The 22,054-nt window shown below is 38.8% G+C and overlaps 1 protein-coding gene and 2 long non-coding RNA genes across 3 annotated transcripts; 2 read left to right on the top strand and 1 right to left on the bottom strand.

Moving 5' to 3' along the window:
* Nucleotides 1-3,427: 3,427 nt before the first annotated feature.
* Nucleotides 3,428-4,908, top strand: LOC146726054 (uncharacterized). Its single transcript, XM_085496299.1, has 3 exons — nt 3,428-3,530; nt 3,962-4,172; nt 4,274-4,908. The coding sequence occupies exons 1-3, from the start codon at nt 3,456-3,458 to the stop codon at nt 4,906-4,908; spliced, it is 921 nt and encodes a 306-aa protein (XP_085352425.1). The 5' UTR covers nt 3,428-3,455.
* A 1,418-nt stretch (nt 4,909-6,326) lies between these two features.
* On the top strand, nt 6,327-15,413 carry LOC146726055 (uncharacterized). Its single transcript, XR_014928671.1, has 2 exons — nt 6,327-6,593; nt 15,076-15,413. It is a non-coding gene; the product is annotated as an uncharacterized LOC146726055 (long non-coding RNA).
* A 710-nt stretch (nt 15,414-16,123) lies between these two features.
* Nucleotides 16,124-21,231, bottom strand: LOC146726056 (uncharacterized). Its single transcript, XR_014928670.1, has 2 exons — nt 19,830-21,231; nt 16,124-16,368 (listed from the first exon to the last, which is right to left on the bottom strand). It is a non-coding gene; the product is annotated as an uncharacterized LOC146726056 (long non-coding RNA).
* Between the last annotated feature and the right edge of the window lie 823 nt (nt 21,232-22,054).

Below are 22,054 nucleotides of genomic sequence, written 5' to 3' on the forward strand. Positions count from 1 at the left end.
CTGATGGCGCGTGGATGATAGGCCTGCGGTTGGTGGATGTGCGTTCAAGGAACAACTTTTGAATTCCGTTTCTAGCTGGGAGATTTCCGCCTGTAATTTTTGCTTCGCGATTCTCGCCAACAAGGATTGTTTCCGGCGCTGCAAAATAGCTAACTCGGCTTGGTCGTCTTCATCCCCGTCTGAAAACTCGTCAAAATATCCATGTGGTTCCGCGTGTGAGACTGTGGGCGAGTGACGTCGGTGGACGGCAGTTGAGCTGTTCGGTGAACGGCAATTCTCTTCCTCCGGCGGTGGACCGGTGCAGAATTTTCCGTGCTTGCCCCAGTTGTGAGCTTCCACATCGAGCTTGCAGCCAGAGCATGTTGAGCGCCGCTTACTTCTTGGCATAGCGAGAAAGTAAATTGAAAATAACCCGAACACAAATGACTGGGCACGAACAGCGTGCGATGTAAACAGTGCATGTAAACAGAACGAAGCGAATTGGCTACAAGAAACATGCGCAGTGGAGCAATTAAACAAACAAACGAAGTTATGCAAATGAAAAGTATGCAAATGATAATTAACAATTTTGAACTGCGTACAAAATACAACAATTAAACTTGTATGTGTGCGTTATTTCCCCCCCCCCCACTGAGTGCGGGCGCTATATTTTACACGAACACATCGCCCTGAATTTTCGTCAACCGTGAATTTGTCTTTCTATATTAGATAATGTCAACGAAAGCAGCTCAAACAAATGCCGAACAGGGTTTGCATTCAGCAACTGGTACTGTTTCGTTAGAAATATAATTTAAACGAAAGAATCTTGTGATATTACGCATCGAATATGATAAAGGGTCAAAATTGCATTCACGTATTAGGTCATTGAATGTGTCCGAATATATGGAACCGATGATCGATACTGATAATTGTTAATACCGCCAAACATATGTTTTGTATGTAAATTGATTTAAGTTACGTTTCGTTACGGGTTTATTAAATGCATTCTTGTGTTATTGCCTGAGTGTGAAAGTTCCGCGATTACCGTGTGATCGTAACTGTACGAGTCCTACGGATTCAACATGAACCAAGCATTTAGATGTAGACGTTTTTTTCTTTTTCTATTTCTTTTGCCAAACACTAGTATAATGTTCACGTTGATTGGTATGTATCAAACAAAGAACAAACTCAAAATATATCACTGTAAGCCGCTGTGACAGATCGTAAAATTAATACACGGGAAATTGGTCCGAACTCCCGTAAATCATAGTTAAAATGATTGAGATTTGATTCTTTATGAGAGCGAGTGTCATTGTAGCATGGACTTGTATAATCATATGCATAGTTATAGTGACTTGAAAAATTATCAATATGGTAATCACGCTGAGAATGAGGATAGGATTGTGATTGGTACTCATAGTCACGACGAACAATGAGTTTGGGCGTCTCTTAGCCAGTGCTAAACACTGTTTCATCCTTACATGGACGCAACTCGGACTAGCCTATATGAAAACATATGAGATTAGCTTAAATTTTAGCCCGTGCTTGGTGTAGCCAGATGACATAGTTAGCGCACAGTACCCAACAGCCAGTTGGGGAACGCTGTTGTTCTAAGGTGTGAATCGCATACAGTGCGCGTTGCTCTTCAGTGGGGAGACAGCGGTGACGTCATATCATTCTCGTTGGGAGCACTTCTGTTCTGTGTCACGTCTACAAATATTGCGTGTTTTTAAGTAAAGTCGGTAAATTTTATTTAAAGTTACAAGTCTCTATGTGATCATATCGGTTTCATGAAAATGCACGTGTAGTTTAAAATTCATATTCATTATACCACGACGGAAAGTTTCAACCCTGGTAAATCGCGTTACCACACCCAAAACAATCACATTCTTTATTTGTGATTTAATACTTGAATTGTTGGATAATATTTATTAATTTATGCATAAGTGCCGAGGAGATGTTCATCTCAGTGGAGGAACTGTGGTTAGCGATACACATGCAAATTATAGTTTACATTAAACTTTTGACTAGTACTATATAGTCTACAGTACTTCGAGATTAAACTGGTTTCGTATTATTGTAGGGTCTATAATTCTAAACTACGTTGTTGGAATCAGAATTTTGTAACTTACACGAGGTCGAGGAAAAGTTATCGTCATTATCAACAACTATATAAATTGATCTGTGAGTTGAACAGCCCATTTAATTATGTCTCCCATGATGCACCAGTGCTAAACTGGGATTGTGGAACCGCGAACCTCAGGTTGCATATTTGTTTCTTTAATATATTCACAAGGTCGTACACAAATGCAACGTCAACTTCCTCTGTCAAGGAATGTGAATCTTTGTGCCACGCTACACTTAGTACGCATATGTATTGAACGATGGCCGTACGTGGAGGATTCTGTTATAATACCTGGTCATTTGAACAACCATGGGCTCATAGAACAGTTCAAAGACTACCTCGTAAAGGGTTATATAAACGAAAAGTAACTATCACGAGAAAGTTTGCAAAATCTACTACAGCGAGGAAAAACAGAGCATTTCCTTTTGTTGACCGGATGTCGCTCTCCTGTTCGTGTAACAATGACTGTTTAATCCAAACAGGCGTTCGAAATATCAGAATGATTCGCCGTGATTTTGACCTTAAATGCTATGATGAGCAGAATCTCATTTTAATACAACTAATGGATATACGGACGGTACGCCGATACAATTCACGCACTTATCATATTATTGATGTTACAATGAACAGAAAGCGTATCTGCCGTCTGGGATTTTTGAAAATCTTCGGAATCAGCAAGCAACGTATTGCAACTCTTATGGGGAAAAGAAGACCACTTTCGACAATTCAATCCGACCGCCGCGGAAAACACGGACTGCACCACAGATCTGTTGACAGACAATGCGTTATGGACATCGACAATCATATGGCAAGTTATACATTCGAATCCCCCCATTATTGTAATATTGGAAACACTGAAACAAAATATATGCCAGCTTCAAATAGTATTAGTAGTTGCTATCGCGATTATCTGAAGAAACAACGAAATAATAACAGACGATACGTTTCCTTTTCAACTTTTCGAACACACGTTTTAAAAAACATTGATATCCATTTTAAACGGCCTCGGCGAGATACTTGTCAGCGATGTGATGTGATGGCCAAAAAAATTAAATATGCAAGAACGACCGAGGACAAACGGCGTTTCCAGAAGGCCCTACAGGATCATTTGTCAATTGCCGAAACACATTATGGTAATATAAATTACGATTTTACAGTTTTGGCAATGAAACCACCCGACACACAAAACTGGGAAATTCCCGAAGTATTTTCGTAGCGGACTGAATTTGATCTCATCATGTGTTCAACCGCCGAGGGAGGGCACTATGTTACAGAAGACGAACCACTTGCTCTGCAATATAAATGCGTGGTGGTTAGTTGGAAACAGACATCTTGCTTGTCGGAACTAAAGATGGATAATTTTTGTTCAACGAATGACGTTGCTGTATTTCACTTAGATTTCTCAAAAAGCCTTCCATGTCCAAAGGTAAGACATATTAGTTTTAATGTTAAATTACATGCTCTCTATAATGCCGTACACTTTCATGTTGTTATCTAGATTACTTCACATAGAATTTGATTTAGATTACTTCATATAAAATAATTCTAGCATGAAGGTGGGATATTGCTTATTTTTTTTTATTATCGGATAATTTGATAATTATAGATTATAGTACCATATGTTTATCAGGGAGCTCGCGATTCCAAAAATCCTGATTAAGACCCAACATCAAGCCTGTCTAATATCGATCTAATATCGGACGTAAATTTCCATATTTAAACAGTCGATAAATTATTGATATCATATCGATCCCTGCTTTCCTCAGCTGACCAAAATTGATGATTCGAATTACCGTTCATAGACGATATATCATATCTAGTGCCTTATCTGATCTATTTGTTTATTTCAACCACTAGGTCTCCACTCAAGACTGGCACTTTCGCAGTAAATTACATCTGAGATGTCTTGGAGTGGACGTTGCTAAGACAAGAACTTTTCATTGTTTTCTTTGGGATGAAATGAACGGAGGTAAAGGTCCAAATGAAATCATCTCTGCATTCCAAAGCCTTCTCGTGCAACAGAATATAACCTCACGGCATGCTATTTTGAGTTCGGATAACCATCCAGGTGAATATCTTTTTTATATATAGTATATTTGTGCTAGACAATAATTTCGGGCATTGAGTGACAAGTTTGTCTTTCCTGACTTTCTTTTTTGCCATTTGCAGGTGAATGTTTAAACAATAAATTTATGTGGTATCTTCAGAGTTTAATTGACCAGGGAACTTTCCAGCGAATAGATTATAAAACGCTGTTAGAGGGACATTCATACAGCTTTGCAGATCGTCACTTTGGGCTGATTGAAAAGAATTCACGGAAACACGATGTCATAGAGCTTCCTACAGATTGGTTAAATGTGATAGAACAGTCGTCATTTGCGGGCCACTATAAAGCCAAACTGTTGACAATTGATGACATTTATGATTATTCTTCATACTTAAAAAATGAGTTTACATACAGGTACAAAGATGTCAACGGAATCAAATTTTCGTTTGACGAGGCTCACTATTTTAATTTTGGAATTGGTGAACGATTAATTGATGGTACTGTCAAAACATTTTCTCATCCGGAAACAGCCTGGGTGCGTAAGACTCTTGATCCGAAAGAAACTCCGATTGTTGTGTCGTTCAGGAAAATTAAGCAAATGACAAGAATAACAGATTGTCATTTACATACTCTTAGTAGAGAATTAAAACCATTGCCTGGAAAGATGTTTCAAGACGTGAATGAATTGGCGATAAAATATTTATCCCCACGCGCACAAGAATGGTATCAGGCTTTGCCAAAAGTCACGGAATCGTAAATATTTGCATATACAAATGTGTGTATTTGTGGTTATTTTTAATAACATTGTACGTGAAATTTTCTGATCTTATCTTTGCAAATAGTAATTTTAATATTTAGTAGACCCGGTAACGCAGTCTACTGATCAATGGGCATTGCAACCACTATATGGGACTTGTGTGACTTGAAGGAAACACAATAAGAAGTTTTATATATATGACAAATTAGTTGTATTTTTACCAAAAACTAAATGATAATTGTAGAGGTTGGTAATTTGCGAGAAGTGCTCACTATTTTAAATAAATACATGTATGTAGACGAACAAGTTTTCTTATTTTTTATATATGTTTCTTCACGGGTATACTTTGTAAACACACTTACGTTCACCCCTGTCAAGAAGGACCCATATATCATTTCAACGAATCACGATAATTTGTAATAATGATTAGCATACCCATTTGAAGTATTCCATGTTGCATTTGTCAAACTATTTCTGTAATTGTAACTCCCTAACATTGCTTGATTATTTCATTGACAACATTATTTATATACAAAGTCAAAATATATATTTTACCCCCCAATGGGACATGACATATCACATATGTTTTAAGTCAATCTAACGCCTACCCGTCCTTGACAAAGACGACAAGCGTTTTTCGAATTCTTGACATAGCAACATCTGTTTCCTGTCTTTGAGACAATTCTGAATTGAAAACCGAAATTCATGACCATCCCTTAATTTGCACTGTCGTGGATATTAGTTGAATACCATTAAAACAAGCTATCAATCGTCACTTTCAGATTAGTAGAGCAGATGTTACATATTTTAACAAAAACGTGCCCTAAAATCACATTGTGAGTGTCATGTTTGGTACTCTCATGTAACCAGCAGCACGAAATCATTTAGTCAGGACACAAATTGTCAGCTGCCCGTGTTGTTTGGCCACAACTATTTTTTTATTGACTCTGGTAGTATTCTGTAACTTTCCCTGGAACCTGGAACTTACTGGTACAGGGCACAATCTCCCCCACTGTGTGAGAGGGCGGACATTACTAAATTATACTGTATAGCCACCGGTATTCTGGTATCGGAGTGATCATTATAAATTCCAATATGCATCGGATAAAATGCAAACCGTGATTAATTAATTTAGATCTAAATGAGTTGTTTTATCTTCATACTACGATCTCCCTCCGGCTTGGGTAGCCGATTGTCGCTGAATCAATACGCATGCGCGTATGCTTTTCTTAGCACGATAATGAGCCTCGATTTCGCATGCATATACGCCCTTCGTCAACTTTCGACAAATCACGAAAATGAACAAATTAAATACATACAAGTCTTTTATTCACGATAATTTGATCAAATAAATGTTTACACAAAAAAACCTTAAATAGTATGATTGACTAGTTGCGAGAAGACATTAACAAACAAACGAACGTCACAACAAGCTCAGACTGACCAAGACGCAGTTGGGTTACTTTTGTTTTGTACACTACGTCAGCAATGGTATTGGCTAACAAGACAGTAGTTTTAAAAGCAATGCAGCTTTCAGGAAAACACTAGTAACAAACTTAGAGGCAAATTGATTGCCGCACTGCTGCACTGTCAACCAATTTAGTCGTTAAATTGCTTACTTTGTGTGCGAAGTCAAATCCAGACGAGAACGGAAGAATGATGAAATGAGCTTAAACAATGCAATGGTAAGTTTACGAAATATAATGTTATAATATAAGAATCTATGTGTGAGTAGATCGAACAACGAAGATTTTTTCAGCCAGAGGACGAGTATCATTCACGTCTTGAATTGGCCAATGGGCGTTCCAGAATTACCATATTATATGCCATTAGTATATACATAACCGACCAATCTTGGACTTTATTTCAATATGTTGGTCAGGGTTCTGACCCTGTGTATTTTTCGGTGGGTACCGTTTAATTTCATTACCCTGGCTACGTGTTAAAATGGGTCTGAAGTCACTCTGGATAAGTACGTACGTAACCGACCAATCTTGGACTTTAATTCAATGTGTTGGTCAGGGTTCTGACCCTGTGTATTTTTCGGTGGGTACCGTTTAATTTCACTACCCTGGCTACGTGTTAAAATGGTTATGAATTCATTTTGGATAAGTACGTACATAACCGACCAATCTTGGACTTTATTTCAATATGTTGGTCAGGGTTCAGACCCTGTGTATTTTTCGGTGGGTACCGTTTAATTTCATTACCCTGGCTACGTGTTAAAATGGTTATGAATTCATTTTGGATAAGTACGTACATAACCGACCAATCTTGGACTTTATATTTCAATGTGTTGGTCAGGGTTCTGACCCTGTGTATTTTTCGGTGGGTACCGTTTAATTTCATTACCCTGGCTACGTGTTAAAATGGTTATGAATTCATTTTGGATAAGTACGTACATAACCGACCAATCTTGGACTTTATTTCAATATGTTGGTCAGGGTTCTGACCCTGTGTATTTTTCGGTGGGTACCGTTTAATTTCATTACCCTGGCTACGTGTTAAAATGGTTATGAATTCATTTTGGATAAGTACGTACATAACCGACCAATCTTGGACTTTATTTCAATGTGTTGGTCAGGGTTCTGACCCTGTGTATTTTTCGGTGGGTACCGTTTAATTTCATTACCCTGGCTACGTGTTAAAATGGTTATGAATTCACTCTGGATAAGTACGTACATAACCGACCAATCTTGGACTTTATTTCAATATGTTGGTCAGGGTTCAGACCCTGTGTATTTTTCGGTGGGTACCGTTTAATTTCATTACCCTGGCTACGTGTTAAAATGGTTATGAATTCATTTTGGATAAGTTACGTACATAACCGACCAATCTTGGACTTTATTTTGCATGCAGGTAAGGTACACCTACAGACATAACTGTGGACATTCAGTTCTTTTTATTTAGATCATGGCAATTTTTTGGTCAGAGCGCCCTCTAGTTTTGTGGAGAATCATGTTCATTTGGAATGCTCTGATTGGATGGAAGTTCAAGCCTAGCAAGGTGTGATAGAATTGGCCTGTTATGTTCAGATTCAAATAAGCATGAACCACTAATTTGACAGGGAAGTGATACTTATAATGCAGCAAGCTGTTCTAATTGCTGTTGTGGTAGAGTTTTTCTATTTTCCTGTCAAATGCATTTATTGGTCCACTGAAAAATGAAAATAATGTTCCCTGTAACTTAGACTCTTATTGATCAAGGCATTTTAAAAATCATGGGTGTTAACTCCCCTCAAGTTATGACCCGTTGTCCCCTACAGAATAATGGTTGCATCTAATATTAAAATAAAGATGGCGGAGTATAGCGTTGATTCATCTCGTTCTACTCTGGATTACTTGGAGTCAATAAAGATCCTAGAAAGTTAGTATTTATATGCCTGTGTGTTTTTTGTTTGTTTGTTTTTTCACTGTCTTTGACTTTCCCAGTATGTTTGTTGCTGTTGACAACAATTCAGTCCTCTGCCAGGCTTCAGTCAATGTTTTTCTTCACTACCTACCCAACTCCTCGTCGGGCACTATGTAGCTGGTGTGGTATATTTATCACAGACAGTAGGGCAATTGTCACATTTAGTGCTCCAAGAAAATATTCTCTGTCCATGTGTATTTATATAAATAGATGCAGTTTCTTTGGCTTGAATAACGATCACTGGCTTCGTACATACAGGTATACTGGTTTACCTGTTTCTAGTTGAAATATAGCCAATCTTATTAACCAAGACAGTTGGACATTTGCCACATGTCACAACACTCATTTCCAAGTGCCATAGCTTGAAACAAGTAGTCAAATCTGATATTGGCTGGAGCTTTAGTTTATATGGACATGGTAAATGGCAAACTAGATGGTCAGAAAGTAATAAAAATAATCACAGCTTTACTCCACCCACCCCACTATGAAGTAAAAGGCTGTTTATAAGGCCATGTATGATGGTTTCATTTTTCTTATGGAAAACAATTTTAATTAAAAACTTCTATGCTCCTGTACCCAACCGTGGGGGTTCATCACACTAAACAACAGGTGTCACTATTACTAAGATAAATGTACTTTTTTTTCATTAAAATTACTGAATGCTTATACATATGTACTAAAACGTTAGTTAACATTTAATATCAGGCAATGCATTGGTTCATTACCCTGGCTACGTGTTAAAATGGTTATGAATTCATTTTGGATAAGTACGTACGTAACCGACCAATCTTGGACTTTATTTCAATATGTTGGTCAGGGTTCTGACCCTGTGTATTTTTCGGTGGGTACCGTTTAATTTCATTACCCTGGCTACGTGTTAAAATGGGTCTGAAGTCACTCTGGATAAGTACGTACGTAACCGACCAATCTTGGACTTTAATTCAATGTGTTGGTCAGGGTTCTGACCCTGTGTATTTTTCGGTGGGTACCGTTTAATTTCACTACCCTGGCTACGTGTTAAAATGGTTATGAATTCATTTTGGATAAGTACGTACATAACCGACCAATCTTGGACTTTATTTCAATATGTTGGTCAGGGTTCAGACCCTGTGTATTTTTCGGTGGGTACCGTTTAATTTCATTACCCTGGCTACGTGTTAAAATGGTTATGAATTCATTTTGGATAAGTACGTACATAACCGACCAATCTTGGACTTTATTTCAATATGTTGGTCAGGGTTCAGACCCTGTGTATTTTTCGGTGGGTACCGTTTAATTTCATTACCCTGGCTACGTGTTAAAATGGGTCTGAAGTCACTCTGGATAAGTACGTACGTAACCGACCAATCTTGGACTTTATTTCAATATGTTGGTCAGGGTTCTGACCCTGTGTATTTTTCGGTGGGTACCGTTTAATTTCATTACCCTGGCTACGTGTTAAAATGGTTATGAATTCATTTTGGATAAGTACGTACATAACCGACCAATCTTGGACTTTATTTCAATATGTTGGTCAGGGTTCTGACCCTGTGTATTTTTCGGTGGGTACCGTTTAATTTCATTACCCTGGCTACGTGTTAAAATGGTTATGAATTCACTCTGGATAAGTACGTACATAACCGACCAATCTTGGACTTTATTTCAATATGTTGGTCAGGGTTCAGACCCTGTGTATTTTTCGGTGGGTACCGTTTAATTTCATTACCCTGGCTACGTGTTAAAATGGTTATGAATTCATTTTGGATAAGTTACGTACATAACCGACCAATCTTGGACTTTATTTCAATATGTTGGTCAGGGTTCTGACCCTGTGTATTTTTCGGTGGGTACCGTTTAATTTCATTACCCTGGCTACGTGTTAAAATGGTTATGAATTCATTTTGGATAAGTACGTACATAACCGACCAATCTTGGACTTTATTTCAATATGTTGGTCAGGGTTCAGACCCTGTGTATTTTTCGGTGGGTACCGTTTAATTTCATTACCCTGGCTACGTGTTAAAATGGGTCTGAAGTCACTCTGGATAAGTACGTACATAACCGACCAATCTTGGACTTTATTTCAATATGTTGGTCAGGGTTCTGACCCTGTGTATTTTTCGGTGGGTACCGTTTAATTTCACCACCCTGGCTACGTGTTAAAATGGTTATGAATTCATTTTGGATAAGTACGTACATAACCGACCAATCTTGGACTTTATATTTCAATGTGTTGGTCAGGGTTCTGACCCTGTGTATTTTTCGGTGGGTACCGTTTAATTTCATTACCCTGGCTACGTGTTAAAATGGTTATGAATTCATTTTGGATAAGTACGTACATAACCGACCAATCTTGGACTTTATTTCAATGTGTTGGTCAGGGTTCTGACCCTGTGTATTTTTCGGTGGGTACCGTTTAATTTCATTACCCTGGCTACGTGTTAAAATGGTTATGAATTCATTTTGGATAAGTACGTACATAACCGACCAATCTTGGACTTTATTTCAATATGTTGGTCAGGGTTCTGACCCTGTGTATTTTTCGGTGGGTACCGTTTAATTTCATTACCCTGGCTACGTGTTAAAATGGTTATGAATTCACTCTGGATAAGTACGTACATAACCGACCAATCTTGGACTTTATTTCAATATGTTGGTCAGGGTTCAGACCCTGTGTATTTTTCGGTGGGTACCGTTTAATTTCATTACCCTGGCTACGTGTTAAAATGGTTATGAATTCATTTTGGATAAGTTACGTACATAACCGACCAATCTTGGACTTTATTTCAATATGTTGGTCAGGGTTCTGACCCTGTGTATTTTTCGGTGGGTACCGTTTAATTTCATTACCCTGGCTACGTGTTAAAATGGTTATGAATTCACTCTGGATAAGTACGTACATAACCGACCAATCTTGGACTTTATTTCAATATGTTGGTCAGGGTTCTGACCCTGTGTATTTTTCGGTGGGTACCGTTTAATTTCATTACCCTGGCTACGTGTTAAAATGGTTATGAATTCACTCTGGATAAGTACGTACATAACCGACCAATCTTGGACTTTATTTCAATATGTTGGTCAGGGTTCTGACCCTGTGTATTTTTCGGTGGGTACCGTTTAATTTCATTACCCTGGCTACGTGTTAAAATGGTTATGAATTCATTTTGGATAAGTACGTACATAACCGACCAATCTTGGACTTTATATTTCAATGTGTTGGTCAGGGTTCTGACCCTGTGTATTTTTCGGTGGGTACCGTTTAATTTCATTACCCTGGCTACGTGTTAAAATGGTTATGAATTCATTTTGGATAAGTACGTACATAACCGACCAATCTTGGACTTTATTTCAATATGTTGGTCAGGGTTCTGACCCTGTGTATTTTTCGGTGGGTACCGTTTAATTTCATTACCCTGGCTACGTGTTAAAATGGTTATGAATTCATTTTGGATAAGTACGTACATAACCGACCAATCTTGGACTTTATTTCAATGTGTTGGTCAGGGTTCTGACCCTGTGTATTTTTCGGTGGGTACCGTTTAATTTCATTACCCTGGCTACGTGTTAAAATGGTTATGAATTCATTTTGGATGAGTACGTACATAACCGACCAATCTTGGACTTTATTTTGCATGCAGGTAAGGTACACCTACAGACATAACTGTGGACATTATGCTTATACATATGTACTAAAACGTTAGTTAACATTTAATATCAGGCAATGCATTGGTTCATTACCCTGGCTACGTGTTAAAATGGTTATGAATTCATTTTGGATAAGTACGTACGTAACCGACCAATCTTGGACTTTATTTCAATATGTTGGTCAGGGTTCTGACCCTGTGTATTTTTCGGTGGGTACCGTTTAATTTCATTACCCTGGCTACGTGTTAAAATGGGTCTGAAGTCACTCTGGATAAGTACGTACGTAACCGACCAATCTTGGACTTTAATTCAATGTGTTGGTCAGGGTTCTGACCCTGTGTATTTTTCGGTGGGTACCGTTTAATTTCACTACCCTGGCTACGTGTTAAAATGGTTATGAATTCATTTTGGATAAGTACGTACATAACCGACCAATCTTGGACTTTATTTCAATATGTTGGTCAGGGTTCAGACCCTGTGTATTTTTCGGTGGGTACCGTTTAATTTCATTACCCTGGCTACGTGTTAAAATGGTTATGAATTCATTTTGGATAAGTACGTACATAACCGACCAATCTTGGACTTTATTTCAATATGTTGGTCAGGGTTCAGACCCTGTGTATTTTTCGGTGGGTACCGTTTAATTTCATTACCCTGGCTACGTGTTAAAATGGGTCTGAAGTCACTCTGGATAAGTACGTACATAACCGACCAATCTTGGACTTTATTTCAATATGTTGGTCAGGGTTCTGACCCTGTGTATTTTTCGGTGGGTACCGTTTAATTTCATTACCCTGGCTACGTGTTAAAATGGTTATGAATTCACTCTGGATAAGTACGTACATAACCGACCAATCTTGGACTTTATTTCAATATGTTGGTCAGGGTTCTGACCCTGTGTATTTTTCGGTGGGTACCGTTTAATTTCATTACCCTGGCTACGTGTTAAAATGGTTATGAATTCACTCTGGATAAGTACGTACATAACCGACCAATCTTGGACTTTATTTCAATATGTTGGTCAGGGTTCTGACCCTGTGTATTTTTCGGTGGGTACCGTTTAATTTCATTACCCTGGCTACGTGTTAAAATGGTTATGAATTCATTTTGGATAAGTACGTACATAACCGACCAATCTTGGACTTTATATTTCAATGTGTTGGTCAGGGTTCTGACCCTGTGTATTTTTCGGTGGGTACCGTTTAATTTCATTACCCTGGCTACGTGTTAAAATGGTTATGAATTCATTTTGGATAAGTACGTACATAACCGACCAATCTTGGACTTTATTTCAATATGTTGGTCAGGGTTCTGACCCTGTGTATTTTTCGGTGGGTACCGTTTAATTTCATTACCCTGGCTACGTGTTAAAATGGTTATGAATTCATTTTGGATAAGTACGTACATAACCGACCAATCTTGGACTTTATTTCAATGTGTTGGTCAGGGTTCTGACCCTGTGTATTTTTCGGTGGGTACCGTTTAATTTCATTACCCTGGCTACGTGTTAAAATGGGTCTGAAGTCACTCTGGATAAGTACGTACGTAACCGACCAATCTTGGACTTTAATTCAATGTGTTGGTCAGGGTTCTGACCCTGTGTATTTTTCGGTGGGTACCGTTTAATTTCACTACCCTGGCTACGTGTTAAAATGGTTATGAATTCATTTTGGATAAGTACGTACATAACCGACCAATCTTAGACTTTATTTCAATGTGTTGGTCAGGGTTTTGACCCTGTGTATTTTTTGGTGGGTACCGTTTAATTTCATTACCCTGGCTACGTGTTAAAATGGGTCTGAAGTCACTCTGGATAAGTACGTACATAACCGACCAATCTTGGACTTTAATTCAATGTGTTGGTCAGGGTTCTGACCCTGTGTATTTTTCGGTGGGTACCGTTTAATTTCATTACCCTGGCTACGTGTTAAAATGGGTCTGAAGTCACTCTGGATAAGTACGTACATAACCGACCAATCTTGGACTTTATTTCAATATGTTGGTCAGGGTTCTGACCCTGTGTATTTTTCGGTGGGTACCGTTTAATTTCATTACCCTGGCTACGTGTTAAAATGGGTCTGAAGTCACTCTGGATAAGTACGTACATAACCGACCAATCTTGGACTTTAATTCAATGTGTTGGTCAGGGTTCTGACCCTGTGTATTTTTCGGTGGGTACCGTTTAATTTCATTACCCTGGCTACGTGTTAAAATGGTTATGAATTCATTTTGGATAAGTACGTACATAACCGACCAATCTTAGACTTTATTTCAATGTGTTGGTCAGGGTTTTGACCCTGTGTATTTTTCGGTGGGTACCGTTTAATTTCATTACCCTGGCTACGTGTTAAAATGGGTCTGAAGTCACTCTGGATAAGTACGTACGTAACCAACCAATCTTGGACTTTAATTCAATGTGTTGGTCAGGGTTCTGACCCTGTGTATTTTTCGGTGGGTACCGTTTAATTTCATTACCCTGGCTACGTGTTAAAATGGGTCTGAAGTCACTCTGGATAAGTACGTACATAACCGACCAATCTTGGACTTTAATTCAATGTGTTGGTCAGGGTTCTGACCCTGTGTATTTTTCGGTGGGTACCGTTTAATTTCATTACCCTGGCTACGTGTTAAAATGGGTCTGAAGTCACTCTGGATAAGTACGTACATAACCGACCAATCTTGGACTTTAATTCAATGTGTTGGTCAGGGTTCTGACTCTGTGTATTTTTCGGTGGGTACCGTTTAATTTCATTACCCTGGCTACGTGTTAAAATGGGTCTGAAGTCACTCTGGATAAGTACGTACATAACCGACCAATCTTGGACTTTAATTCAATGTGTTGGTCAGGGTTCTGACGCTGTGTATTTTTCGGTGGGTACCGTTTAATTTCACTACCCTGGCTACGTGTTAAAATGGGTCTGAATTCATGGGGGCCTTGTAATTTGGAAATCCCCAACTGTCTCAATCTTATTTGATCATTGCATGACTTACCTTCCAAATTCCTACTTTAATTGTGTTTGCAACAATGTTATATTTTCATTGACTTTTGTTTTATATTTAAAATTCATATCTGACTAAAGCTAAATGAATCTAATTGTACTTGATATATTGTTTTTCTTTTGCAAAACGCAGGAACGCAAGAACCCTGGAATGTACTTTAGGGTGTCCATTTTTATAGTGCCAGTATCCAATATGATGTATTATTACTCTATAATTAATCAGGACACAAACCAGGACGTCATTGGCTGATGAATAAAATACAAGAATTGCGTCAACAGTGGATCATATACACTTACAAGGACATGTGCTTAGAAATTGTATGCTCTGTGCATGACTATGTTTATTATAAGTTGAAATGTAAAGCTGTGTTTAAATTCTATCTTGGGAAGTGTTTTTTCAATAATTTGAAAATGTTTATTGAAACTAAAATGAATCAACATTGTTAATTAAAAAAATAGTTTTGTTTGAAACTTGTCAATTGATTGTTAATAGATTAGTAAATATACCTGACAATGGATACCAACATACCACTGGTGATATGTACATTGCTTTTGCCCAATTGGCACCTTTTTGTGTTAAATTATTCAATTAACAGCTTGAATAATATGTTCTACAGTAGTACTATGCACCATTCATTTTTAGTTTGTTAAAATAATGAAACAAATAATTTGTGTTTATTAATTAACTAATATTTTCCCACATTTGAATGTAATTATTTCTCTGGAACCCCTGTCATATGAATTACTGTAGTAATGACCTGCAAGTTAAAAAAAGAGATGAAGGTGTTTTAAATACATTGATCTGTGTCAAAATAATAAGGTATTTACTAGTAGTTCATTACTGGGATGGGGAATAGTTGTAAATTTAAAAGAAAATTAGTTTCATTACGTTTACATAAACCTTATTTTGCATATACCATAAATTTCATTTATTTAGCGATTTTGAAAATGTTCAGCAATTAGTCTGTCATGTGGCACTTGCGTGTGAAACTTCATATATTCAATTGTGTATTTCCTGACTTTTGAATGCTGTAAAACTATTTAATTTAACTGACATTTAATTTTAATGTTTTGATGTTTTTAGCATGTTCACTGTGTTTTAATTTCTTGTCAAGGAAATATTGAATTTTATTGTTATTTTACATGTTCACAACACAACACAACACAACTCAACTCGAACATAGATCATAAATTACTTTAATTTGGAAAAGTTTGTGAATTTGCAAAAAATGGTGCTTTCTCATCACCATAATTATATAACAATTCTGCCCCTTCTGGTATGTAATATTTGGAAATCATAACCACACACGGCCTGTCATTAATCTTCAGTTGTTTTGTGACAATGTTGGAATGCTTTTTGGAATGGTTCAGGAAAAAGGTAATTCCACTTGTTTCCCACATCTTCTTTTCACTGTGTGGATTTATTCTGAAAATATATGGCCATGATGATATTAACATGAGAGAGTGAGTGAGTGAGTGAATGAAGGTGAGGGTGGGTGAGTGAGTGAAGATGAGGACAAGTGAGTGAAGATGAGGGCGAGTGAGGGTAAGTGAATGAAGGTGAGGGTGGGTGAGGGTGAGTGAGTGAGTGAATGAAGGTGATGGTGGGTGAGTGAGTGACGGTGTGTGGATGAGGGTGAGTGATTGAAGGTGAGGGTGGGTGAGTGAGTGAAGATGAGGGCAGTGAGTGAAGATGAGGGTGAGTGAATGAAGGTGAGGGTGGGTGAGGGTGGGTGAGGGTGAGTGAGTGTGAGTGAATGAAGGTGAGGGTGGGTGAGTGAGTGAGGGAGTGAAGATGAGGGCGAGTGAGAAAAGGTGAGGGTGAGTGAGTGAAGGTGTGTGGATGAGGGTGAGTGATTGAAGGTGAGGGTGAGTGATTGAAGGTGAGAGTGAGTTAGAGAAGACGAGTGAGTGAAGATGAGGGTGGGTGATTCAAGGAGAGAGTGAGTTAGAGAAGGCGAGTGAGTGAAGGGTGAGTGAGAGTGATTGAGTGAAGGTGAACGAGTGAGTGAAGGTGTGTGAGTGAAGGAGAGGGTGAGTGAAGGTGAGCGAGTGAGTGAAGGTGTGTGAGTGAAGGTGGGTGAGTGAGTGAAGGTGAGGCTGATGGAAGTGAAGCTGAGGGTGAGTGTGTGAGTGAAGGTAAGGGTGAGGGTGGGTGAGTGAGTGAGTGAAAGTGTGTGACTGAAGGTGAGTGAGTGAGTGAATGAGGGTGAGTGAAGATGAGACTGAGGGTGAGTGAGTAAGTAAAGCTGAGGGTGAGTGAGTGGGAGTAAAGACGAGTGAGTGAAGGTGAGTGAGTGGCTGAAGATGGGAGTGAGTTAGAGAAGGTGAGTGAGTGAAGACGAGGGTGAGTGAATGGAGGTGTGGATGAGAGTAAGTGAAGATAAGGGGGAGTGAAGGTAAGGGTGAGTGAATGAGGTGAGTGAGTGAGTGAGCGAAGGTGAGCGAGTGAGTGAGCGAAGGTGAGAGTGAGTTAGAGAAGGCGAGTGAGTGAAGGTAAGGGTGAGTGAGAGTGAGTGAGTGAAGGTGAGTGAGTGAGTGAAGGTGTGTGAGTGAAGGAGAGGGTGAGTGAAGGTGAGCGAGTGAGTGAAGGTGTGTGAGTGAAGGTGGGAGTGGGTGAGTGAGTGAAGGTGAGGCTGATGGAAGTGAAGCTGAGGGTGAGTGTGTGAGTGAAGGTGAGGGTGGGTGGGTGTGTGAGTGAGTGAGTGAGTGAAAGTGTGTGAATGAATGAGGGTGAGTGAGTGAGTGAGTGAATGAGGGTGAGTGAAGATGAGACTGAGGGTGAGTGAGTAAGTAAAGCTGAGGGTGAGTGAGTGGGAGTAAAGATGAGTGAGTGAAGGTGAGTGAGTGGGTGAAGATGGGAGTGAGTTAGAGAAGGTGAGTGAGTGAAGACGAGGGTGAGTGAATGGAGGTGTGGATGAGAGTGAGTGAAGATAAGGGGGAGTGAATGAAGGTGAGTGAGTGAGTGAGCGAAGGTGAGCGAGCGAGTGAGTGAGTGAGTGAAGGCGAGTGAGTGAAGATGAGGGCGAGTGAGTAAATGAAGATGAGGGTGAGTGAGTGAGGGAGTGAAGATGAGGGCGAGTGAGAAAAGGTGAGGGTGAGTGAGTGAAGGTGTGTGGATGAGGGCGAGTGATTGAAGGTGAGAGTGAGTTAGAGAAGACGAGTGAGTGAAGATGAGGGTGGGTGATTGAAGGAGAGAGTGAGTTAGAGAAGGCGAGTGAGTGAAGGTAAGGGTGGGTGGGTGAGTGAGTGAGTGAAGGTGAGCGAGTGAGTGAAGGTGTGTGAGTGAAGGTGAGGCTGATGGAAGTGAAGCTGAGTGTGAGTGAAGGTGAGGGTGGGTGGGTGAGTGAGTGAGTGAAAGTGTGTGACTGAAGGTGAGTGAGTGAATGAGGGTGAGTGAGTGAGTGAATGAGGGTGAGTGAAGATGAGACTGAGGGTGAGTGAGTAAGTAAAGCTGAGGGTGAGTGAGTGGGAGTAAAGATGAGTGAGTGAAGGTGAGTGGGTGAAGATGGGAGTGAGTTAGAGAAGGTGAGTGAGTGAAGACGAGGGTGAGTGAATGGAGGTGTGGATGAGAGTGAGTGAAGATAAGGGGGAGTGAAGGTAAGGGTGAGTGAATGAAGGTGAGTGAGTGAGCGAAGGTGAGCGAGTGAGTGAGTGAAGGTGAGAGTGAGTTTGAGAAGGCGAGTGATTGAAGATGAGGGCGAGTGAGTAAATGAAGATGAGGGTGAGTGGGTGAAGGAGTGAGTGAGTGAAGGTAAAGGTAAGTTAGTGAAGGTAAGGGTGAGTGAGTGAGTGGGTGAGGTGAGTGAGTGAAGGTGAGGCTGAGGATGGGTGAATGAAGGTGAGGGTGGGTGAATGAAGGTGAGCATGAAGGTGAGTGGGTGAGAGTGAGTGAATGAAGGTGAGTGAGTGAGTGAGTGAGTGAATGAAGATGAGTGAAGGTGAGAAAGTGAGTGAAGGTGAGGCTGAGGGAGTAAAGCTGAGTGGGTGAGGGTGAGTGAGTGAAGATGTGTGTGTGAGTGAGTGAAAGGGTTAATTGATGCGTCATTTGAGTATGACAGTGAATGGATGGGTGGGTGGTTGGTTGGATGGATGTGTTTATATATACAACAGTGAGTCAATCTGTTGGTGAGCGAATGGGTGCTTGAGTTGGCAAGTGTGTAATGAGTAAGTTGATATAATGTACATATGACTGAGTGAATTAACTAGATTTAGTGTTGATTAAGTGAGCGAATGAAGCTATCTTTGGGTTGACAAATCAGTGAGCTAGTGGTAAGGTGGGACAGTTAAGTTATAGCGTGTGCGAGTTAAAATGGGTTAATGAAATGTGGGCAAGTCAGAGAGAAATCAATGTTTCACTCAGCAAGTCATTTGGTTGGTGAGTTAATAATATATGTCTGATTGTTACTGAATTATTTCGTTGTTAAGTGGGTGAGTAGAAAGGAATTTATTAAACAATGAGTCACTCATTTAGTCAATCAGTTGAGAGTAATGAGTGAATTGCGGTTGACCTAATGAAAGGGTGGCTTGATAATGTAAGAGTTGTGGGTGAATTAGATTTAGTTGTGAGTGAGTTTGTTGGAGGATGATCAAATGGGTGGGTGAGTGAGTTTGTGTGCGAGTTTGTGTGTGTCAGTGGGTGGAGTGTTTGAGTTCAATGAATTGGGGTGGGAGAGGGTAAGCGAGTGCGTGAGAATGGGTGAATTGCCATTGTGCGTGTGTGTGTGTGTGTGTGTGAGCGAGCTAGTTGATAAGAGCGAGTGTGTGACAGCAAGTGCATAATTCATTTCATTAGTTTTACATTAAATTGTATGAAAGTAGTGTTACATATAACTACTAACACTAAGAAAATATTATGGCAAATATTGTGGCTGATTATATACTCACACCATGCCGGAATATTCCAGGTGATACATGCCACAACGTTCACCTGTTACCGCATACTGTCGTTCTAGTTGTTCAGCCTCTGCTCTGTCAATTATTTCTCCGTCGTACACCCCAATTATCTCATTTGCTTTTATATCTTGTTTTGCAAAGGCGCACTTTCCCGCTTCTCTAAAATCTCTGTTAACGACTTCAACCTTAATTTCAATGTAAACAAATATTGTTTTTTGTTTTGATTTCACTAGACTATTCTGGGGGTCTTTTAGTAAAAATCAAATTCAAAAATCGGCCCTCGAAATATATTTTCGATATAAAAACACTCTTTTATTACATGTACACTATACTAGTTACAAATAATTGTTAAATTAAACTATCATTGCCGCATATTACACAATATATAAAGCTAGCAACGATATCATTCTTTTTGATTTCTGAGAATGTCGAAAAGGGACCCTGTTATGAAGCATAATTTCTAGAACACTTGGGTGCCTCGCTTTTCCGTGAGTTTTACCAGTGATCCCCTGGGAAGATCATGTACCAAATCTTATCGTCATAATACATTAAACAACAAAATATCTATTCTATATACTGAACTGTTAGAGTTACGAGCATCGAGTTACGAAAACATTGAGTTACAAATATTACCACGCCCATATTTTATAAATCACGCCCCTTTTGCGAAACCACACCCAAATTGTAACTATGGCCAATCAACAGTTACTAGTAACAAAACTTCGCGTTATGGGCAACATACTTAATAGTTGAACGTTAAAAAAAATCATGCTGCCTGTAACTCGATGTTTGGTTAACTGTTACTTAAAGTTCAAGTTACTAAATGTGGACCTTCAACAACTAAAAATGTATTTTACCTGTAACTCGGAATTCTGTTGACTAGTTAATCGAGTTACAGTTTGGACGAGGTCTCACAAAAGTGGGTGTGGTTTCCAAAATGTAACTTTTTTTGTAATTCGATGTTCGTACTTCGATGTCCGTAACTCGAACAACTTAGCAGCTCTCTATATTCTAACACAAATAATGTATTCTTATTATTAACTCGTTGTCAGTTTTCCATGAGATAACACTCATGTATAATAGCATTTGATTCGTAAAACATGTTTAATTTACTCATTTATTTCCTATTTCGAATTCGAGATAGAAACTCCTATAATAAACAGAGTATTTTGTTATGAAAGTGTAACTCATTTTAATGAAAACATGGGTGAAAAGAAATGCTAAATAATTTCGGGACAAACTCGTTCAGGAATATACAGAGCAAGGAAGGATTCGTCAATTATGCTATGCAAACATATTTTGAAATTGCAAACGATTATGCATTGATTAAAATGAGCTACATGTGACATAGTAATTATATTTCAGTATAGCAACATGCACCCCATAACAATATATATAATCTCATTATAGTGAGATGTTAAATCATTATACTATGGATGTACAAAATATTAAACCATTACAAATACTAAGACTTTTATTCTAGATTGAGATATTCCCTCATTATCAGGAGAGAACTCGTCAAATTTAAATATAAAGGTGTGAACTTTCCACAGATGTGGATCTCCACGTTTAATATATTTTGCTTAATAACTCTGCTTATTTTTTTGTAATTACGTTCCGCATTGTACCTGTATATATTCATCCCATTTTTTTCGTTTCAAAAAGTGTTCTGTTTTTTCTTTAATAGACATCGAGGATTGTTCCCTTCTTAGCCGATGTTGCCGCATATTCAACCCGCGATAACCTCGCTTACCACCCGAGGTGACTGGCGATATGCCATTATGGACAAGTGTAACCTTGATTTGCTGTAAAATACCACATGTCAAATGAGATACAATTTATGATATAATTATAAAATTTAAACACCAGTGGAAGTTATGAAGGGTGACCCCTTGCCCATTTTTTTATTGTGTAATCTTTCCATTAGTAGTTATGTCAACGCATGTATTTTATTTCTTTATAGCTGACTAGTTTTAATCAATTGTCGTACTTTTAATCTGGTGTGTAGTTTCTTTACAAAACACAAATAATATATAAGACTGATCCCGAATTACACTAGCGTTTCACAATATTCCCTGCACATGTATAACCGATGTAAGCAATGTATAGTTTTCTGAATTTGTATAACGTTTACAATATTTATGTAACAAATCCAAACACAATGAAAAAAAGAAAGAAACTTGTCATTGTGAAATATTTCTCGTCTGTATTTCCTT

The sequence above is a fragment of the Saccoglossus kowalevskii genome, unplaced genomic scaffold (genome assembly GCF_978046115.1).
Source record: "Saccoglossus kowalevskii unplaced genomic scaffold, keSacKowa6.1 SCAFFOLD_100, whole genome shotgun sequence".
In the NCBI taxonomy this organism is placed as follows: Eukaryota; Metazoa; Hemichordata; class Enteropneusta; family Harrimaniidae; genus Saccoglossus; species Saccoglossus kowalevskii.

What these genes read in the sequence shown, in the direction of transcription:
- LOC146726054 (XM_085496299.1), top strand. Translation starts at nt 3,456, where the DNA reads ATGGATAATTTTTGTTCAACGAATGACGTTGCTGTATTTCACTTAGAT. An exon ending in AAAGCCTTCCATGTCCAAAG is followed by an intron (nt 3,531 to 3,961) that starts GTAAGACATATT and finishes TTCAACCACTAG; the next exon opens with GTCTCCACTCAAGACTGGCA. An exon ending in GAGTTCGGATAACCATCCAG is followed by an intron (nt 4,173 to 4,273) that starts GTGAATATCTTT and finishes TGCCATTTGCAG; the next exon opens with GTGAATGTTTAAACAATAAA.